Source organism: Pituophis catenifer, unplaced genomic scaffold (genome assembly GCF_029215685.1).
Source record: "Pituophis catenifer annectens isolate HBS135680 unplaced genomic scaffold, rPitCat1.0.hap2 SCAF_2, whole genome shotgun sequence".
Taxonomy (NCBI): domain Eukaryota; kingdom Metazoa; phylum Chordata; class Lepidosauria; order Squamata; family Colubridae; genus Pituophis; species Pituophis catenifer.
Genome location: NW_027256882.1, coordinates 139223685 through 139243253, shown reverse-complemented (window position 1 = coordinate 139243253; position 19569 = coordinate 139223685). Strand labels below are relative to the sequence as shown.

The window sequence follows — 19569 nt, the reverse complement described above, 5'->3', positions numbered from 1 at the left end:
TATCACACCCCAAACTGTGGGATCATCTCACCCAGCAACCTTATATAAATGTTAAATAAAAGGGGTGAGAGAACCAACCCTGGAATATCCCATAAAATAGGGGCCGCAGGCTGGATCTCTCTCCCTCTATCACCATCGACTGGAACTAACTCAGGAGAAAAGAAGAAAACCAACATAATACAGTGTTGCCCACCTACAGTTTCCACAGCTATCCCAAAAGGATACCACAATCAATGGTATTGAAGGTCGCTGAGAGATCAAGAAAAGACAGGATGGATGCGCTACTTCTATACTGCTCCTGCCAGAAGTCATCCATGAGTGCTATCAATGCTTTTCAACATTAAATTCTGGTCTGAACCCCAACTGAAAGGGGTCTAAGAAGGTTGGAAGGTATTTTGGAGATTGAGCGTTGGTACCTACCTGACACGCTCCTTCTCTGGCTGGTGGGCACGGCAGTCAGGATGGGAGGCGACACGGGTGTGAGCTGTTTAGGACCGAGTCTGCAGAGGAACGAAGCCCCGCCTCCCTGCTCCAGGAGTCAGTTTTGAGACGAGGAATCCAATGCAGACTGGCGTGTCTAGAGGAAACAAAGAAGAAATAGAGATAAGTGCAGCCCACCCCCCCGATGGTTACCACAGACCGGGGACGGCCCGAAAGGAAGGGGCTGACTGCCGTGCCCACCAGCCAGAGAAGGAGCGTGTCAGGTAGGTACCAACGCTCATTCTCCTGTCAGGGTGGTCACGGCAGTCAGGATGGGACATACCCAAGCACTGTGTCCTGTCGGGAGGGAGGCCGGCCCCGGACTTAAGAAGCCTGATGGACCTGTTGGAGAACCCTCCTGCCAAAGGCTGCATCCGCCGAGGCATAAGCGTCCAGGCGATAGTGTCTGATGAAGGCAGTAGGAGAGGCCCACGTGGCCGCCCGACAGATCTCCTCTACTGGTGCTCTAGTCGACCAGGCCGCCGAAGTCGCGGCGCTCCTCGTGGAGTGGGCAGTGATGCCCCGAGGTACCGGCAGGGAGAGAGAAACGTAAGCTGCCGAGATGCAGGCCCGAAGCCAACGACCCAAGGTAACCGAAGAGATCTTGGATCCCAATGTAGCGGGAAGGAAGGACACAAAGAAGGCATCCGTTCGCCTGATCGAAGAAGTACGGGCCACATAAATCTTGACAGCACGACGCACGTCCAAATTGTGCCACTCTTGCTCCAAACGATGTCGAGGACGAGGGCAGAAGTTTGGTAAAATTAACTCCTGGGATCTGTGGAATAAGGAGTTCACCTTCGGGACGAACGAAGGGTCCAGCCGGAGGACAACTCTGTCCGGGTAAAATGTGCAGAGCTCCTTGCGAACCGACAGTGAGCTCAACTCTGAGATTCTTCTAGCAGACGTAACTGCCACTAAAAGGGCCACTTTCAGCGAAAGAAAACGGAGGGAAACCTCCCTCAATGGCTCGAAGGGAGGTTTTGTAAGAGCGGAAAGTACCCTCGGCAGGTCCCATGTCGGAAAGCGACGAACCGGAGGAGGACGGACGTTAGAGGCGCCCCTTAGGAACTGGCGAATTAGAGGATGACGAGAGATCGAATCCCTTGCACCACAGGATAGAATAGAAGAAAGGGCCGCCACCTGACGACGAAGTGTGTTAGGGGAGAGGCCCGATACAAATCCCTCATGCAAAAACTCCAAGACGTGTTCCAAGGAAGCGGAAGTTGGTGACTGGTGGCGCTTCCAACACCAGGCCGAGAAAGAGCGCCAGGTGGCCTCATAAATCCTGGTGGTAGAGCCCCGTCTGGACGCCTGAATGAGAGTGATGACGCCCTGTGAAAGGGGAATACGACTCAAGATGCGCCGCTCAGCCTCCACGCGGTCAAGTTGAGCCATTGCGGATCCGGGTGGGACAAGGGTCCTTGCCGGAGTACAATTCGATCCTCTGGTATCCGCCAGGGTGGTTGTATCGAGAGGGCCCGCAAGTCCGCGAACCAAGGGCGGCGGCTCCAAAAGGGAGCTAGAAGGATGAGCTCCGCCCGGTCTTGTAGAAGCTTCCTGATAACAAGAGGAATCAGTGGTATCGGGGGAAACGCGTACAAGAGGAGGCCCGAAGGCCAAGTGTTGCGGAGGGCGTCCACTGCCTCCGCCCCTGGAGTCGAGAACCTTGAGAAGAACCGAGGCGTTTGATGGTTGTCCCCCGAGGCAAAGAGGTCTATGGCCGGAAGACCGAATCTCCTCACCAGCTCCTGGAAGAGATCCGGAGGAAGACTCCACTCTGCTGGGTCGATCGTGGACCGGCTGAGGGCATCCGCCGTCCAATTCTTGGTCCCTGAAATATGGGCTGCTTTTATGGAGGCCAGATTGGATTCCGCCCAGGCGCCTAGTCTGTTTGTCTCCCGCATGAGAGATTGGGATCGTGTTCCCCCCCACCGGTTGATGTGGGCTTTGGCCGAGACACTGTCCGTTAGGACGAGGACGTCCCGGCCCTGCAACAGGGGCTGAAACTGTCGGAGAGCGAGGAAAATGGCCCGAAGCTCCAAGAAATTGATGCTCAACCTCGACTCCTGGGCTGACCAAAGGCCTTGCGCCAGATGGGTCCCCAGATGCGCGCCCCAACCTGACAAGCTGGCATCCGTTGTCAAGGTCAGACGATGGGGCTCGCGGAAAGGACTGCCCCTGGATATCTTGTCGGAAGTCCACCAAGTCAGAGACTGTGATACTTGAGAGGGGAGAATTACCCTTAAGGTCGATGAACTTCGGCGGGCACGCTGAAATGGGAGCAGGTACCACTGGAGGTCCCTGCTGTGCAATCTGGACCAAGGGACGATTCCGAACGAAGACACCATTTTGCCGAGTAGACAAGACAAGGTGAGGAGAGAAGTTGAGCGTTGTCCCTGTACCCGGGCTGCTAGAGATCTTAAGCTTAAGATACGGTCCGGGGAGAGGAATACCTTCGAGGAAACAGTATCTATGATAGCTCCGAGGTGTTGAAGTCTAGTGGCAGGGGATAAGTGGCTTTTCCGCCAATTAATAGAAAAGCCGTGCTCCTGTAAAATTCTAAGGGTCAAAACTAGGTCCCGATGAGCTTGGGCCGATGAACGGGATAAAATCAAAATGTCATCAAGGTAAAACAGAACCCGTACGGGAAGATTACTGACATAGGCCATAAGGGCTGCCATAATCTTGGTAAAGACCCTGGGTGCTGAGGAAAGGCCAAAGGGAAGGGCACGGTATTGATAATGTCTCCCATTATAACAAAAACGAAGGTATCTACGGTGTTCCGGGAGGATAGGGACATGAAGGTAGGCCTCAGTCAGGTCGATAGATGACATGAAATCTCCCACCTGAAGGGCGAGCAAAATGGTTTGAAGGGATTGCATCTTGAACCGGCGATAAATTATGTGCCGGTTCAAGGCTTTAAGGTCGAGTATGGGACGCCAATCGCCCGAGGATTTCTGGACGAGAAACAAACGGGAATAGAAACCCTTCCCAAACTCCGAGGTCGGTACCGGTTGAATAGACCTCGAGACCAAAAGGTGCCTAATGGAAGCCTCCACCCTGGCCCTCTTAGCCCTATTAAGGGAAACCGGACAACGTAAAAACAACTGAGGGGGGGAGGACTTGAACTCAAGGGGAAGGCCAAATTTAACATTCTTAACCCAATTGTCTGAAACAGTGGATTCCCACTTGGAGGCAAAAAGAGCTAAACGCCCTCCAATCGCAGGAGACTGGGGAAAGTTAACGAGACCTACGGAAGGGCCTGCCCCGACCCCCACGCTGATTTCTCCTGGAGGGAAATCGGGCCCCCTGTCTGACCTGATTGTCCGGAAAGGGAGGTCCCCTGTTCTGGAAGGAACGGTTGTAGCGCTGGTGGAAGGACGTCGAATCTGATGAACGAAAGGACGACGGACGAAAGGAACTTGTCTGACGGTAGTCTGACCTACGAGACAGGGATGGTAAAATCTTGCGGTGGTCGCGGGTCTCCACAAGAAGTGGATCCAAGGGGGCCCCAAACAGGTTGATTCCAGCATAAGGGGAAGATGCCAGGCGCCACTTGTGGCGAATGTCGGCTTGCCAGTTCTTTAACCAGAGTAATCTCCGTGAAGTAATAGTGGAACCAATGGATTTGGCCGAAAAACGAGCCGCATTCAAGGTGGCGTCGGCCGAAAATTCCACCGCTGCCAGGATTTTGGTGATATCTTGGTGTGAACGGACGTCTGAGGCCGGAATGCGTTTTTGCAACTGTTTAAGCCAGAGGATCGAGGCTCTATTAAAGAAGGAGGCCGCAGAGGATGCTTGGGTAGACCATGCTTAAGATTGATGGGCTTTAATCAGAGATCTCTCAGCTTTACGATCCTCCGGTCGAAGCGATTCCTCTGAGGGACCCGACAAAGGAGTCGGAGAAGCGAGGGCTACTATTGGAGCATCTACCTTCGGTACCTGCAAAAGATCGGAAAATTCCGATGCCAGGTGATAAAACCGTCGATCCAAAGAATTGGGCGCCGGACCTGAGCTTGGAAATTTCCACTGTCTCTGTAAGACGTCTGAGAACAATTTGGGCGCGGGAATGGTCTCAGTCATAATCGAAGGCTCTTCAAATAAGGCCGAAGCTGGGTCAGATGTGGAAGCTTGATTAGCAGGTTTAGCCCCGGAAATGCCCAAGTGAGTGGTAGTCTGGGCTTTAAATAAAAGAGACCTGAACATGTGTGGTCGAAAAAGTCCGACGAAGGAGGGCTGGTCAGGAAGCAACCCTTCATCGTCTGACAGGTCCTGATCCACGAGGATTTCACCCTCTTCTTCGGCAGAAATAGAACCTTGACTGACCCCGGAAGGAGAGTCAGCTCGCTCCTGATGAGGATGGGCAGGCTCTATGGGGTCAGAGCGAAGAGAAAGAGCCTGGTCGTCGAGATAATCGGAGACCCGAGAAGCAGACCGCTCTTGCAGGCCTTGCGCGATGCCCTGTCTTATAGATTGCGCAATCAACTTGGCCAAGTCCGGGGAAATAGCCTGTCCCTGGTTAGGGACTGCTGAGGCCAACGGAACAGCCTGTTCCTGTGGTAGAGGATGCGCCACAGAAGGGGCCTGCCTTGGTTCAGGGACCCCCCGAGACCCGCCATGGTCACCTTGGAAGACCGCTGCAGCGTCGGAAAGGGAGACAATGTCTTCCTGAGTGGACCGGTCAGGAGAGAGGGGGCCTCAAGGGGAATAGGTGATTGGCCCGCTGGGCGAGTTTCCTCTAAGGCAACTGTAGTGGCCTTGGCTCTGTCACGAGTAGAGGAGGAAGAGGAGGCCTTATTGAAGGCCCTCTCCATTGCCCTATGCCGTCGCTCTTCGTCCTTTGAGAGCTTAGAGGTTGAAGAGGATCGAACTCCTGAAGGCCTAGGGGGATCCTGCTTCCTTGACCTCTTAGAGGTTTGGGTCCCAGAACAACCCTCTTCAGGATCTGGCTCCCTGGCTCGCTTCTCCTTGCTCTTTTTCGAGCGGGAAACAGCGCCTAAAGTGGCGTCCGCCATTTTGAAATTCCCCGAAACTGCCGCTAACTTTAAAACGGGGGGAAGCAAGGCCACTCACTGCGCTGATCGGCTAGGGCTCTCCGGTGCCGGTCCGGAACTCCGCAGCAGAAGGGCAATGCCCGAAGAGTCTCCTGATCGAGTGGGGCGGCTGTCTGTGAGAGGCGGCAATAGGGAGCGCTGGAAAGGGCGCGGAATGGACGTCGCGCGTTCTGGCTGCAGGGCAGAGCCCGAGTCGCAGCCCCAGCAAAACACTCGCCACAAACTTTTTTTAAGGCCGAAGAACGAGCCCGTTCTTGCCAAGGGGCTTGTCAGCCGACCGCCCCTCCTCAGCGGAATCCGAAACGACGTTCACGCTGGAAATAGCTGTAAAAGTGCTGGTCTGAAGAGGAACGAATGATAGACACGCCTGTCCTACTCCACCGAGTCGAAAAAACTGACTCCTGGAGCAGGGAGGCGGGGCTTCGTTCCTCTGCAGACTCGGTCCTAAACAGCTCACACCCGTGTCGCCTCCCATCCTGACTGCCGTGACCACCCTGACAGGAGAACATTCTAGTTCAACCTCCTGCCCAAAGCAGGAACCTTCATATAACTCCAGATAATTCACTGTCCAGTTCTTTCTTGAAAATCTCCAGTGATGGAGTACGGTATCTACAAGTCCAGGAGGCAAGCTGCTCCTTCACTTGCTTCATACTTCTCGTAATCAAGAAGTTCCTTTGTACAAGTTTCTCCTTTAACACTTTCCTCTGCAGGCACTATGGAGAATAAATCCATACCCTCTTTCTTGTGCCAGCTTTCAAATATTAGGAAACTGCTGTCATATATTTCCTTAACCCTCTCTTCTTTAGGCTAAAAAAATCCAGTTCCTTTAACTTAAATGTTCTTCATAGAATTTAGCCTCCAAGCCTTTACCAATTTTCATTCTTTGCATTATTCCAGTTCAAAGCATCCTCCTTGTACCATAAAATGACAACCAGAACTGGACACAATATATTATATGTGATCTGACCAGTACTGCATAGAGTGGAACCAGAAGTTCCCATGACTCTGATAGAGATAGTTCTCAATTTACAACAGTTCGCTTAGTGACCGTTTGAAGTTACAACAGCACTGAAATAAGTGATTTAATTACCATTTTTCACACTTACGACCGTTGCAGCATCCCCATCGTCACGTGATTTACATTCGGATGTTTGACAGCTGACTCACGTTTATGATGGTTTGCAATGTCCCAGGGTCATGTGATCCCCTTTTGCAACCTTCTGACAAGTCAAGTCAATGGGGAAACCAGATTCACTTAACAAGTGTTACTAATTTAACAACTGCAGTGATTCACTTAAGAAATGTGGCAAGAAAAGTCGTAAAATGGGGCAAAACTCACTTAACAAATTTCTCACCCAGCAGCATGAACTTTGGGCTCAATTATGCTCGTAAATTGAAGACTACCTGTACTGTATTTCTGTTGATAACACTCAAGACTGCATTGGCTCTTTTGGCTGCTGCAGCAAATCCATTTAGGCTGCTGGCTCATGCTTAATCCATAGTCAGTTGGGACTCTAAGATATTTCTCACTGCCGAGTCAGAAACCTCCAGTCTTTTTATGGTGTCTCTGTTTTTTTCCTATCTAAGTCCAAAAAGAGCCCATATTTCTCACCAATGAGCAGCCTATTGTTGGATAGGGATCAATGTTGAAATCCACTGAGATCTTTTTGAAAACCAAGAAGATCGTTTTTAGCCTATTCTTTGTGTGGCCTGCAAATCTAATGAGCATCTTTTCTATCCTCTGATGTAAGCCATTTACAAAAATGCTGATGAGCACTGGAATAGATCCCTGGAGTGACCCACTGGACACCTCCTTTCATACTGATACCTTTCCTAGACAGTCATATCAGAACAATTCACACATTGATGCTGAATAATATATTATGAATGGAATAAATACTTGTGGAGTAACTTCTAATGAAGGTTAGGTTGACCTTGAATATGGTTTTTTTTTTAAAGATTAGAAACTGAAGCTTATTTATTCATCAGACTGATTTTATTTGTTGAACTAATTACTGTTTATTCATTATTTAAGTGGTTAAGCATTTTTATTGTTCTAGTTTTTTTTCTTCTACATTTTATTGCATTCACTATAATTATAATTGTAACATCCTTTTAGTATTTCTTAATAAGCAGTAGTTTAAAAAATGTGAACAAATAAATAAGCTGCAGCAATAAGGAGGGCGGAAAAGACCACATTTGACTGCAGGGAATTTATTGTATGCATAAAGTTGGAAAGATTTGGCACTAGCCACAGGGGATGATAGGAATGGTTGGGAGAGATGACAGAATTTGCTAAATTGACTTCTTTGATCAGAGGAAAGATAATAATTATAATTATAATTATTACTGATTGAAAACCCTTCCTGGACTTTTTGTGTCTCGTGATTTATGGTTGATGCTGTTAATATGGCTCTGCACTACATCCTACAACATCTTGAATCTCCAAAGACCTACGCAAGGGTCCTCTTTGTAGACTTTAGTTCAGCATTCAATACCATCATTCCAGACACACTTCTAACTAAGCTAAACCAGCTACAGGTACCTGAACACACTTGCAAGTGGATCATAAGCTTCCTAACAAACAGGAAGCAGCAGGTGAAGCTAAGCAGAATTGCATCAGATACCTGTACAATTAGCACAGGGGACCCCCAAGGCTGTGTGCTTTCCCCACTTCTCTTCTTTCTGTATACCAATGACTGCATCTCTAACAATCCATCTGTTAAACTAATGAAGTTCGCAGATGACACAACAGTGATCGGTCTCATTCGAGACAATGATGAATCCGCATACAGACGGGAGGTTGAACAACTAGCGTCGTGGAGTGACCAGAACAATCTGGAACTGAACACACTCAAAACCGTAGAAATGGTGGTAGACTTTAGGAGAAACCCTTCCATACTTCTACCTCTCACAATAATAGACAACACAGTATCAACAGTATCAAATTTCTAGGTTCTACCATATCGCAAGATCTAAAATGGACAGCTAACATCAAAAACGTCATCAGAAAAGCACAACAAAGAATGTTCTTTCTGTGCCAACTCAGAAAGCTCAAACTGCCCAAGGAGCTGCTGATACAGTTCTACAGAGGAATTATTGAGTTTGTCATCTGCACTTCTATAATTGTCTGGTTTGGTTCTGCAACCCAACAAGACAGACACAGACTTCAGAGGATAATTAGAACTGTAGAAAAAACAATTGCTACCTGCCTTCCATGAGAACCTGTATACTGCACGAGTGTTGTGGCCCGCCAGCGGCCTGTGCGGATCGTGGCTGATCCCAACGAAGAGGAGGCTGGTGTGGTGTCGCGCCAGCAGCCTGCGCAGCCAGCACTCACGTCGGACAGCGAGGAGGCTGAAGAGGATGTGGTGCCAGACGCAGAGACTCAGCCAGGGCCTTCAGAACCTCCAGAGGCTCCTTCAAGTGGAGAGAGTGAAGTGGAGGAGCCTCTCCTCAATGCTTGAGCACGCAGGGCTGCCAAAAGGCAGAAGTGGCTACTCAGGAGGAGGAGGTCTCCTCGAGAGTAAGGCTTGAGGATAATTGACCACTTCCTTAGCCTATTTAAGTCACACACCGTTAGTAAGTTTCTTCCTAGAAACAACTCATATTTATTATCAGAGTATTTTGGTTTATCATATCTTGTTTTCTGGGCTGGTTGCCAACCTTTGCCAACCAGCCAGTCTTGTTTATTCTTGCTACTTAATAAATTTGATAAAGACTGTTGGTGTGTGTCAATATCCTTGGAAATCCGGAGCTGGGGCAGAACAACGAGTCAAAAAGAGGGCTGTGAAAATATTTACAGATCCCTCGCATCCTGGACATAAACTGTTTCAACTCCTACCGTTAAAACGATGCTATAGAGCACTGCACACCAGAACAACTAGACACAAGAACAGTTTTTTTCCGAATGCCATCACTCTGCTAAACAAATAATTCCCTCAACACTGTCAAACTATTTACTAAGTCTGCACTACTATTAATCTTCTCATTGTTCCCACTACCCATCTCCTTTCACTTATGACTGTATGACTGTAATTTTGTTGCTTGTATCATTTGTACCGTATGACTATCATTAAGTGTTGTACCTTATGATTCTTGATAAATGTATCTTTTCTTTTATGTATACTGAGAGCATATGCACCAAGACAAATTCCTTGTGTGTCCAATCACACTTGGCCAATAAAAAATTCTATTTTATTCTATTTTGATTATTAGACCTGATAGATTGTAGAAAGAGGAGGATTTTCTTTTAACCATAAAGAGGTAAATTTATAATTGTATTTACAACTGCTTTAAAGAAAATTGGAAGCTACTTTTTTGTATTTAGCTTTCTCTTTGATTTCTTTCTTTTTCTAGTTTGTATTGGATTTTATCTTCCTTTAAAGAAAAATCTATATGTACAGTATATGCATATGTACAGTATGTACAATGTGTACCCACACTCCCCATTTGAATAGCTAAAGAGCAGCAATTCTATTGCATTTTGTTATTGTAGCATACCTTTGCTCTAAGGCTGTTCATAGTATGCATACAACTAGCCATTATATAGATCTCCATTGTATCTCATAGTGCCTTGATTCTTGGATCAAGTACAGGGGTGGGTTCTACTTACCTTTACTATTGGTTCGCAACAGCAGCATGCGCGTGCGCTTCTGTGCATGCGCAGAAGCTTCTGTGCATGCACAGATCATCCATTATGATGTCCGGGCGGGTGGGCAGAGCCTCCCGCCGCTTTTACTACCGGTTTGCAAGAACCGGACAGAACCGGGAGCAATCCACCACTGATCAAGCACCAATAAACACATTTTCTGTCAAGAAGTAAGCTTTTACAAAATTTAATGATCAAATTCTAATTACAGGGTTTTTAAATTGTTTTAGCACATATTCAAAACACAAGACAAAATAACTTGGGTTATTCAATCCATTTAGAGAAATGGCAAGAGATTTAGTGGGAGAATATGAAATTGGTAGTTTCCACGGCATACAAAGAAAATATTTACAATATGATATACAGATGGCATCTTCCCCCCGATAGACTAGCGAAAATGTTTATTGGACAATCAGCAGAATGCTGGAAATGTGGGTGTGAGCGTGGCACTTACGACCATCAGTGGTGGACGTGCCCGAAAGCAGTAGAATTCTGGGGGAAAATTAAAAAAAATGGCTGAATGAGATTCTAAATCAAACGATTGAATGGTGACAAGAGACATGCCTGCTCGGCTCCAAACCAGAAGGTATTAAAAGAGATGTATGGTATCTTGCATTACATATTGTCACAGCAGTGAGATTGGCGTATGCTCAACTTTGGAAAAATCAAAATATCCCATCAGAGGAAGCTATTATAGAAAAGATTTTAGACTGTGCGGAAGCAGATAAATTGACCAAAAAATTAAAAGATAGAGATCAAACACAAGTATGTTTATCTTCGGAAAAATTCTACAGATGGCTAGAGAAAAGGAAAATATAACCCAAATTAGAAGAGGAACTATATGTATTGAGAAACTTATATTGTACAAGTAAAGTGAGGTCGGATAGACCTAATTGTTCTATAAAGATATGTAAAATGTTCTGTCTTCTCCGGATTATAATATAGATAGTACTGAGTACTAGGTTATCAAGGTACTGTTTATAGGTATGCTAGCTTTGTTGGTTTTTGTTGTGTTGTTTTGTATGTTTTGTTTCTTATTTATATAATATGTCGTTCTCTTTTTGTTTTTAATGGTAAAATGTAAATAAAGATTATTTTTTTAAAATAAAAAAAAACATTGCTTTGTTGCAGAAATGTCTTGATGCACAAAGGATGACTAGGTTTCTTTGCCTTACATTCTTGCCTTACATTCCTGTTTTTTATTGGAAAGTATCTAGAAGGCATTAAACTTCTGGACTATCTCTTGAGGCCATGAACATCTTTCAATCTTGTAATCACAAAGAACCTTAGAGATAAATGCATGTTTTAATATCTAAAGAGAAGAACTTCCTAGATATAGTGAAATTTATGTGACTCAGATTTAAATCTAACAAAAAAAAAACCATTAAATAAGAATAATTTTCAAGTCTTAAAATAATTATGCTTACTTTTCTATTAAATCCAGCGTTACTCCTGGTACCAATCTCACACTCTTCTGCATGCAAAACCTGTAGAGAAAAGAAGAGATGAGAAGTAAGTCACACTAATTAAATACCTAAGGATATGGGTAATCCAAATGGTGTATGGCAGGAACAAGTCTCTCATTATAAATGGTTTTTATATTAGGGAGCAACGCTAAATAAAGCTGATCAGAGTGGTCCCTGCAAATGGGAGTTTCAACAGCGTCAACAGATGCTGAAGGTAAAAGCAACAGTACACAAGTCAAAAAAAGAAGTCTGAATAACTATCCCTTTCAGTCTTAACAATTTAATCCTTGACTTATAACTGTTCATTTAGTAACCATTCAAAGTTACAATGGTACTGAAAAAAGTGACTTATGACTGGTTTTCACACTTATGACCACTGCATTATCCCATGTCATGTGATCAAAATGCAGGTGCTTGACAACTGGCATGTGTTTATGAGAGTTGCATTGTTCTGGGGTCATGTGATCACCATTTGTAACCTTCTCAGCAGACTTTCAACAAGCAAAGTCAATGGGGCCAATCAGATTTGCTTCATGACCGCATGATTCACTTAACAACTGCAGTGATTTGCTTAACAACTGTGGCAAGAAAGGTCATAAAATTGAGCAAAACTCACTTAACAACTGCCTTGCTTAGCCATGGAAATTTTGGGCTCAATTGTGATCATAAATCTAAAACTACCTGTATTCCGCTTATATAAGAGTCATCAACAGTGACCAGTTTAAGAAAGTAATAAACATTGGCCTGTAGCCGTGAATTACAGCAACCCTTCTCCAGTCTGTTTCCATGTGTGCTTTATCATTCTTCCACTCTTTTCTTCCTATGCTTTTTCTCTGACGTTCCTCCTCTCTGGCCTTTTCTTCACTGTTCAGGAGCCCTTCCTCCAGGTAGTGCTTTAATTTTCAGAAAAAGCGGCATACAATTTATGTATATATGTGTGCAAACTAAAGGCAGAATTCAAGAGAAGGTATGCTGTACACGGGCACACACAGAGCAAACCTGATCTTCTAACTCCCTAGCTTTCTGTTTTGAAACTCTATAGAGACTTGTTCGGTTGCTGTGTCTGCTGCTGCCACTGAGAATGGGAAGTCCTTCTGTGAACCTAGAATGTTTAAGTAGTTCTGCCACTTAAATGTCTGTTTTACAACATTTCTGCATTAAGTGCTTTGATAATCATAAAATGTGATGTCCTTGACTAAGGAACATAGAAATCAGCCTGTTACTTTCTTCAGAGGACTATGTTCCTATAAAATTTGGAAGTGTACTTTTATTTTATGCTAATTGTCCCCCTTTTCCCTATTTAATCATCCAATTCCGCAATTTATAATATCACTGTCAACTTTTTTGGTCTTGCTTAACCAAACTTCAAATGCTATGAAATATTTTGTGAGTACCATGACAATCTGGGTGCCATACTAAATGCTGAATACTGAAGACTGAGTATTCAAAGTTGTCTGACATTCATTTGTACTTTGTGCATCATACAAGCCTTCTTGCTGGGTAGATTTCTTTTTTAAATATGCCTCCAAGAATGAAAAAACAGATTGTATATAGATAACGGAAAATGGGGTTGGATGCCAGAAAAAGACACAGTGATTTATGCATTTTATATCCAATTTTTATTTTAATATGTTTTAATTTAAGCATCAGGTATCATCATGTATTCATTCCTTTAAAATACTATAAATCAAATTTCTAATGTAAAACTGCAACTATACAATAAAACTAAATGAGTGTATTAGCAATGTTTGATTCTAAAGCCTTGATAATCAATCAGTTTCCATTCTGGAGACTTGAGGAGGGTATTTGGCATTTGACTAGATCATTTTCTTGACCACGGCCTTTCATGGATAATTTGATCGAGCTGAAAGAGACTGACTGGACAGATCTGGAGAATGGTAAATGAATTTTTGTAATAAGGATCACAATGCTAGATGTACAGAAAGAGATAAGAAGTCCACTCTGAACTTATTAACTCCCTGATAGTCACTGTATCCCTTCTTAAATAAAGTACTCAAGATGATAGTGTTGAAAACCTTCACATGCTTTTGAAAAAAGTGATTATCTAAAGCCACTCCAATGTGATGAATAGCTTCTACAAGAGCCAGGGTGAGTGTGATTTTATTACTTCATCTTATTCTTCCAGCAGCTTTTGGGATTGTCAATGATTATATTATTTTGGATTGACTGGGAGTTATTGGGAGTTACTGAATTCCTAGTTACTTTGCTAGAGTCAAAGAAAAGCAATGGAGAACAATAACATGAAAATTAACAAAACAAAACATTAACATATCCACATAAAAAACAAGTATAAGAATAATCTAGAAGGCATTCCGCCAAAAGAATATCTGCAAAGTATCTTTTACAGATGTTTGATGGTAGAAATCAACTTCAATGGACAGTTTGCACTGCAAATTCTGAAAATTATGCAGACGTCAGGTTGGAGTAAAAGAGGAATGTATAATCATAAACAATTCCAGTTATGTGCTGGATGATGATAATCCAGCCTTCTAATAACCAAACGGCTTCTGTCATGAACTGCAGGGGTTGGTTATAACAATGAAGGGCAAGGAGAACCATTTGCTTGTTTATTCATTTAATAAATGTTTATCGAAATTCATCCAACAAAAGGAATTTGGGCGGTGAAAAATAAAAACAATGCAATTATTGAAAAACATTAAAACAAGTAAGACAATGTTGAGGCTCCAATAAAGTTCACATTAGTAGGCCAAATACACTATGCCAGCTCGATTAGCATTCTGGCCTCAGTGATTGTGGGAAAAGCCAGATCTTCACTGCTTCCCTGAAGGTCAATGGGATCAGGCAATCCAGAGAGAAGCTATTTCATCAAGGCAGGTGCCATGACAATGAAGGCAAACTTCCAAAGTCCCGTCAACTGACACTTTTACTGAGGGGAGCCAAAAAATCTAGTGGGAATTGGCAGAGACCATTAGGGGTAGGCTTCTTTCATGTAGCAGTAATGTTATATGTGGGCAATTGCAGTGTGTGCACTACCGGTAGTCTTTGACTTAACCATTAGTTTAATTTTCATTTATTATTATCATTTATGACACCTCTGGAAAAAAGCTATTAATGACCAGTCCTCACATGATCAAAATTTGGGTGTTTGGCAACCAGAATGTATTTACAATGATTACACATCATCTAAGTCATGTGATTGCCGTTTACAATCTTCTCAGCTGGTTTCCATTAAGCAAAGTCAACGGGGAAAGCTGGATTTGGTTAATGACTGCAGTGATGCATTTAACGACCACAGCAAAAAAAAAATATGTAAAATAGGGCATTACTCAGTTCAATAAGCACTTTGCATAGCAGTTGTTGTCTACCTGTATGACTGATGCCTCTGCATTCTAATCAGGTTAAAACTTTCAAACATTTTTCAAGGGCAGCTCCATGTACAGCATGTTGCCATATTATGCCATAATCCAGTTGGGAAGGGATTAAGGCGTGGGTGACTATGATAAGTGCCTTCTGATCTAGGTAGGAATGGGAAAAACTAGCAAAAAGGATGTATTTTTGTCCTTCAAGCAGGAGTTAGGAGTCTAAGATGATCCCCAGATTGCATACTAACTTCGACTGGGGCAGTGTAACCCTAGTTAGTTAAAGATGGCAAATCATTTTAGGGGCCCTAAAACATATTCACTTAGTCTAATCAGTACTGAGTTAAGCCAAGTTTTCCTCATCAAGATCCTTCCAGGCTCTATATAGGACTAGGAAAACACCTCAACAGTATCACTTCGACAGTCCAAATAGAAATGCAAATTGAATGTTATCAGCATACTGATACTTGACTCTAAGTCACCTAGCGTTTTCAGGTAAAAGTTATACAACAGTGGGAAGACAGTCAAGCCCTATACCTTACTTGCAATACCAACTGGAACCAGACTTGAAGGAAGGAGGAACACCATGCCTGCTACTACCAACTCCAGAACAAATAGTATCTGATCAATAGTACCGAGAACAAGCAGAAGCAAGATAGATACACTCCTCCCATCTCGAGTCAGCCAGAGGTCATTTACAAATACAATCCTTGCTGTCTTGATAGTATATCTCAGACTGAACCCTGACTGTATTAGGTCCATATAATCAGCTTCTCCCAGAGCCCTTTGAAACCTACCACCTTCTCAAAGACTCCCCGCCCCCCTCTCAAAAGGATGAAGAAAATTGTCTAATACTGCATGACATTTTGCGTTATGTAGCAATGCAGAGAACCTTTGCTGTGGGTGAAGAGTCTGTCTCTTGCTTCTTGGGAGAAGCCTCAGGTGTTGTATTTTATGACCAGGTGCCTTTTGATTAAGGATTGCTGCCTAGCTGGGACAAGCCTCCCACATTCCTAACGGAGAATGGCCCTATGCCAAGTGCTTTCCTTTGGAAAGGAAAATAAAACGCACATCTGGGGTCAGGTCTAATAAAGTATTTCCACCCATTACAAAGCTGTTGTTTTGTTCCCCCCTCAGGGCCTGGCACAAAAACATAGGAGCAGGAGGGAAATAAAGCTGAGGCTTCAGAAATTTCAAGGTGACGTCAATTGTGCAAAGGAAACAGAATAATGAATCATATCAGGCTGTTTTTGATTAATAATTTTTAAATTATTTTAAAATATTTTATATTTTATTATTATTTATTTATTATGTTTTTAATTAGCAATTTTATGATGTTTGTGTGTCTATATTTTTCTTGACTGTACACCGCCTTGAGTCCTACGGGAGAAAGGCGGTATAGAAATATAATAAATAAATAAATAAATAATAAGGAAAACATCCTTTCTCAGGCAAAGCCAGTTCATTGTTGGTTCATGTGCTTTGGATTCAGCTTAATGGCACACTTTGATGGCACAATTCATAACTTTAGTTATAATCTACCTTTTTTAAAAACCTGTACTCCAATATCCCAGGTGTCCAATCAGCTTAGTAAAGGAATAATTCAAGTCCTCTCCTTTAAATAACGGTTTCTGTCTCCAGGCTAATTTCACACTTGACAAACTATTTTATTCTAGCCATTCTATTACATACCCTATGTATGTTCTCTTATGAACAGAAAGATAAAATAAATTGGTTTGCTTAAGTTGTGTTCCTTCTACATTCATAATTTTTTTAAACAAATACATAAATGCACACACATTTTCCCTTTTGATATTCTGAGAGGAAGAAATGTCATGAACCAAAGCATTGTACCAATATTTTAGAAAGCATCAGTAATTTGAAACATGGTAATAGAGGGCACTGTAAAATCTATACTGGCAATTTGTTATTAAACAGTACAAAAATGAAATTATCTAGTGATATAAAATATGACACACTCAGCAAATACATTTCAAAAAATTTTATAATACCTAACAACAAATGCTTATGGCAGCAATCTTAACAGAATCAACTCCAGACAAGCTATAACTCTATGATTACACAGGGAAAATAATTAAAAAATAGCGCAGAAAGTAAACATTACCTTTATGCAGTATATTAAGTTCGAACCTCTAGATCAGGAGTGTCCAACCTGCAGCTTCTGGGCCGCATAGAGTTGGACAGCTAATAATACAGCCCCACAAGATTGTAAACTTTTAACGTAATTATATATATTAACTATATATATATGATATATAATTATGTAAATGTTTTATATGTGGCCTAAGACAATTCTTCTTCACTCAATGTGGCCAAGGCAAGCCAAAAGGATGGACATCTATGCTCTAGATCAGGGCTGTCAAACTCGCATCATCATGGCGGCATCACAGTACGTATCATGACTTTTTTCCCCTCGCTGAACCGGGTGTGGATGTGGCCAGTGCGTGATGCATCTGGCCTGTGGGCCGTGAGTTTGACAGCCCTGCTCTAGATTATACCTGTTGTCTACTTTGAAGTACTATTTGACCATAAGCAAAATGCTTGTGACATACATACATACATGTACGTATATAACCTTTCTATAATTTTTGTATTTATATGATCTTTTTATCCTGATGATTATAGCTGTTATAATAAAAGTACTACTGACTTACTTGGCAATGGTTTTGTAATGTACCATATTTTTCGGACTATAAGATGCACTGGTATATAAGACGCACCAAGATTTCAAACAAGTAAGCAAGAAAAAAATTTTTTTTGCCCTCCCTGGCCCCCAGGAGTACTCTGCAGGCTTCCCAAACCCTCTGTGCGCCCCGTTTTTGCAAAAAATGGGCCTGTTTTTCACAAATTTGGGTGTTTTTGCCCTCCCCAGCCCACAGGAACATTGTGCGGATCTCCCAAAGCCTCTGCGTGCCCTGTCTTTGCGAAAAACGGGCCCGTTTTTAGCAAAAACAGGATGCATGGGGCAGGGCTTCGGGAGGCCAAAAATGGCTGTATTCAGTGTATACGACGCACCAAAATTTGCACCCTCTTTTTTGAGGGGGGGGAGTGCATCTTATACTCCAAAAAGTACAGTAATATTTTGTAAGGACTAATGTATACATTTTATTTGTATTTATGTACTTTCATTTTAAATCTTATGCTAAAATTGATAAATATTTTAGTATTATAATATATAACTCTGTAATGTTATAGCTATACCTAGTTCAATAGATCTTTAATAATTTAAAAAGGTTCCAAGCTGGTACCTATTATATCTGAAAAGAAAGATGTCTATAGACTAGACAGACTTTAAGCACAATCTTGTATAGCTGTAATAATTCATTCTTGATTAAAAAATTACTTAATATCTTCACCATATGGCATAAATCTCAGAATGCCATAAATTATTAGTTTAGATGACTATTTTATTTATTTACAGTTATATGCAAAAGTTTAGGAATCCCTGGTCATTGCATGTTTCAATAAATCCCTAATCAGGGGTATCAAATTGGCCGCCCATGGGCCAGATGCATCATATGCAGGCCATGCACACCCCAGCTCCGCAAAGTTAAAAAAATCACAAAACGTCATGTGATGGCAACATGATGCCGCGAGTTTGATACCCGTGCTCTAAATGAACAGAAGCTAAGTAATCAAATACCCCAAACAATTACAAGCAAATGAAATAACAAACAGCACTTTAATCTTCCATTAAAAAATGTGACTAGGTACAGATTCATGATATGGGTTATGTAGGACTTAAAAAGCTAAGATGGAACAAAATTACAAGAACTCAGACTGTATAAAATTCAACAAATACAAAAGTTAATGCAGATAATTATTAGAAATAATCAAACAGAAACAGTCTTCAGGAAAAAAAAATGTGCAATCCTAATGGTATATCCTAGTCAAAATAATCTGTTATTATGAACCTTGCTTTCTGTAAATTTCTAACTTTTAATTAGGTCTTCAAAATAATTCAGCCTTAATTCTTTATTTTCCTGGAGGCTTCTAGGTCTCCGTTAAGAGCACCCTCCTTCACCCTCTATTCTCCAGAGACAATAGTTTAGCTCTATTTACCATGGATCCAGACAGATTTATTTCTTCATAAATCTGGAGAAATATCCTCTTCTTTAAGAAATTAATCTTTTCCCGCTGACTTCCTGGTGACTTCTAGGGGCTAGATCTCTCACCATGTCTCTTTTCTAGCATATTCTCTCTTACCTTCCCCAAACTCTTGCTTTATTACCTGTCATAACGTTTTTTAAACAGAAAGCGTGGTGCTGGGAAATTGGTTTTGCTTGGGCCAAATTATCTTCCTCCTGCCTTCCTTCTCGAGGCTAGGATTTCAAAATGACCTTTTACAGGTGCTTTTTGACTTATAAGTACAATTGAGCCCAGAATTTGGGTTGTAAATCATTGCAGTCATAAATTGACTCACCATGTGACTGAACTCAAGTTTATTGCATTTTTATGATGGTCATTAAGTCACCATGGTCATTAAGTGAATCATGTGGTCGTAAATCCAATCCAGCTTATCTGATGGGCATGTTTGTTTTGGTAAAACAGCA

General features: G+C 42.7%; 1 protein-coding gene across 2 annotated transcripts in view; it reads right to left on the bottom strand.

Annotated features, from left to right (window-relative positions):
- Positions 1 to 19569, bottom strand: part of RPTOR (regulatory associated protein of MTOR complex 1) — a 423325-nt gene that overhangs the window by 198513 nt on the left and 205243 nt on the right. For both annotated transcript variants that reach the window (XM_070937688.1, XM_070937689.1), the window contains exon 7: positions 11616 to 11675. In XM_070937688.1, coding sequence (XP_070793789.1) covers positions 11616 to 11675 — 60 coding nt within the window. The remainder of the gene's footprint in view (positions 1 to 11615; positions 11676 to 19569) is intronic.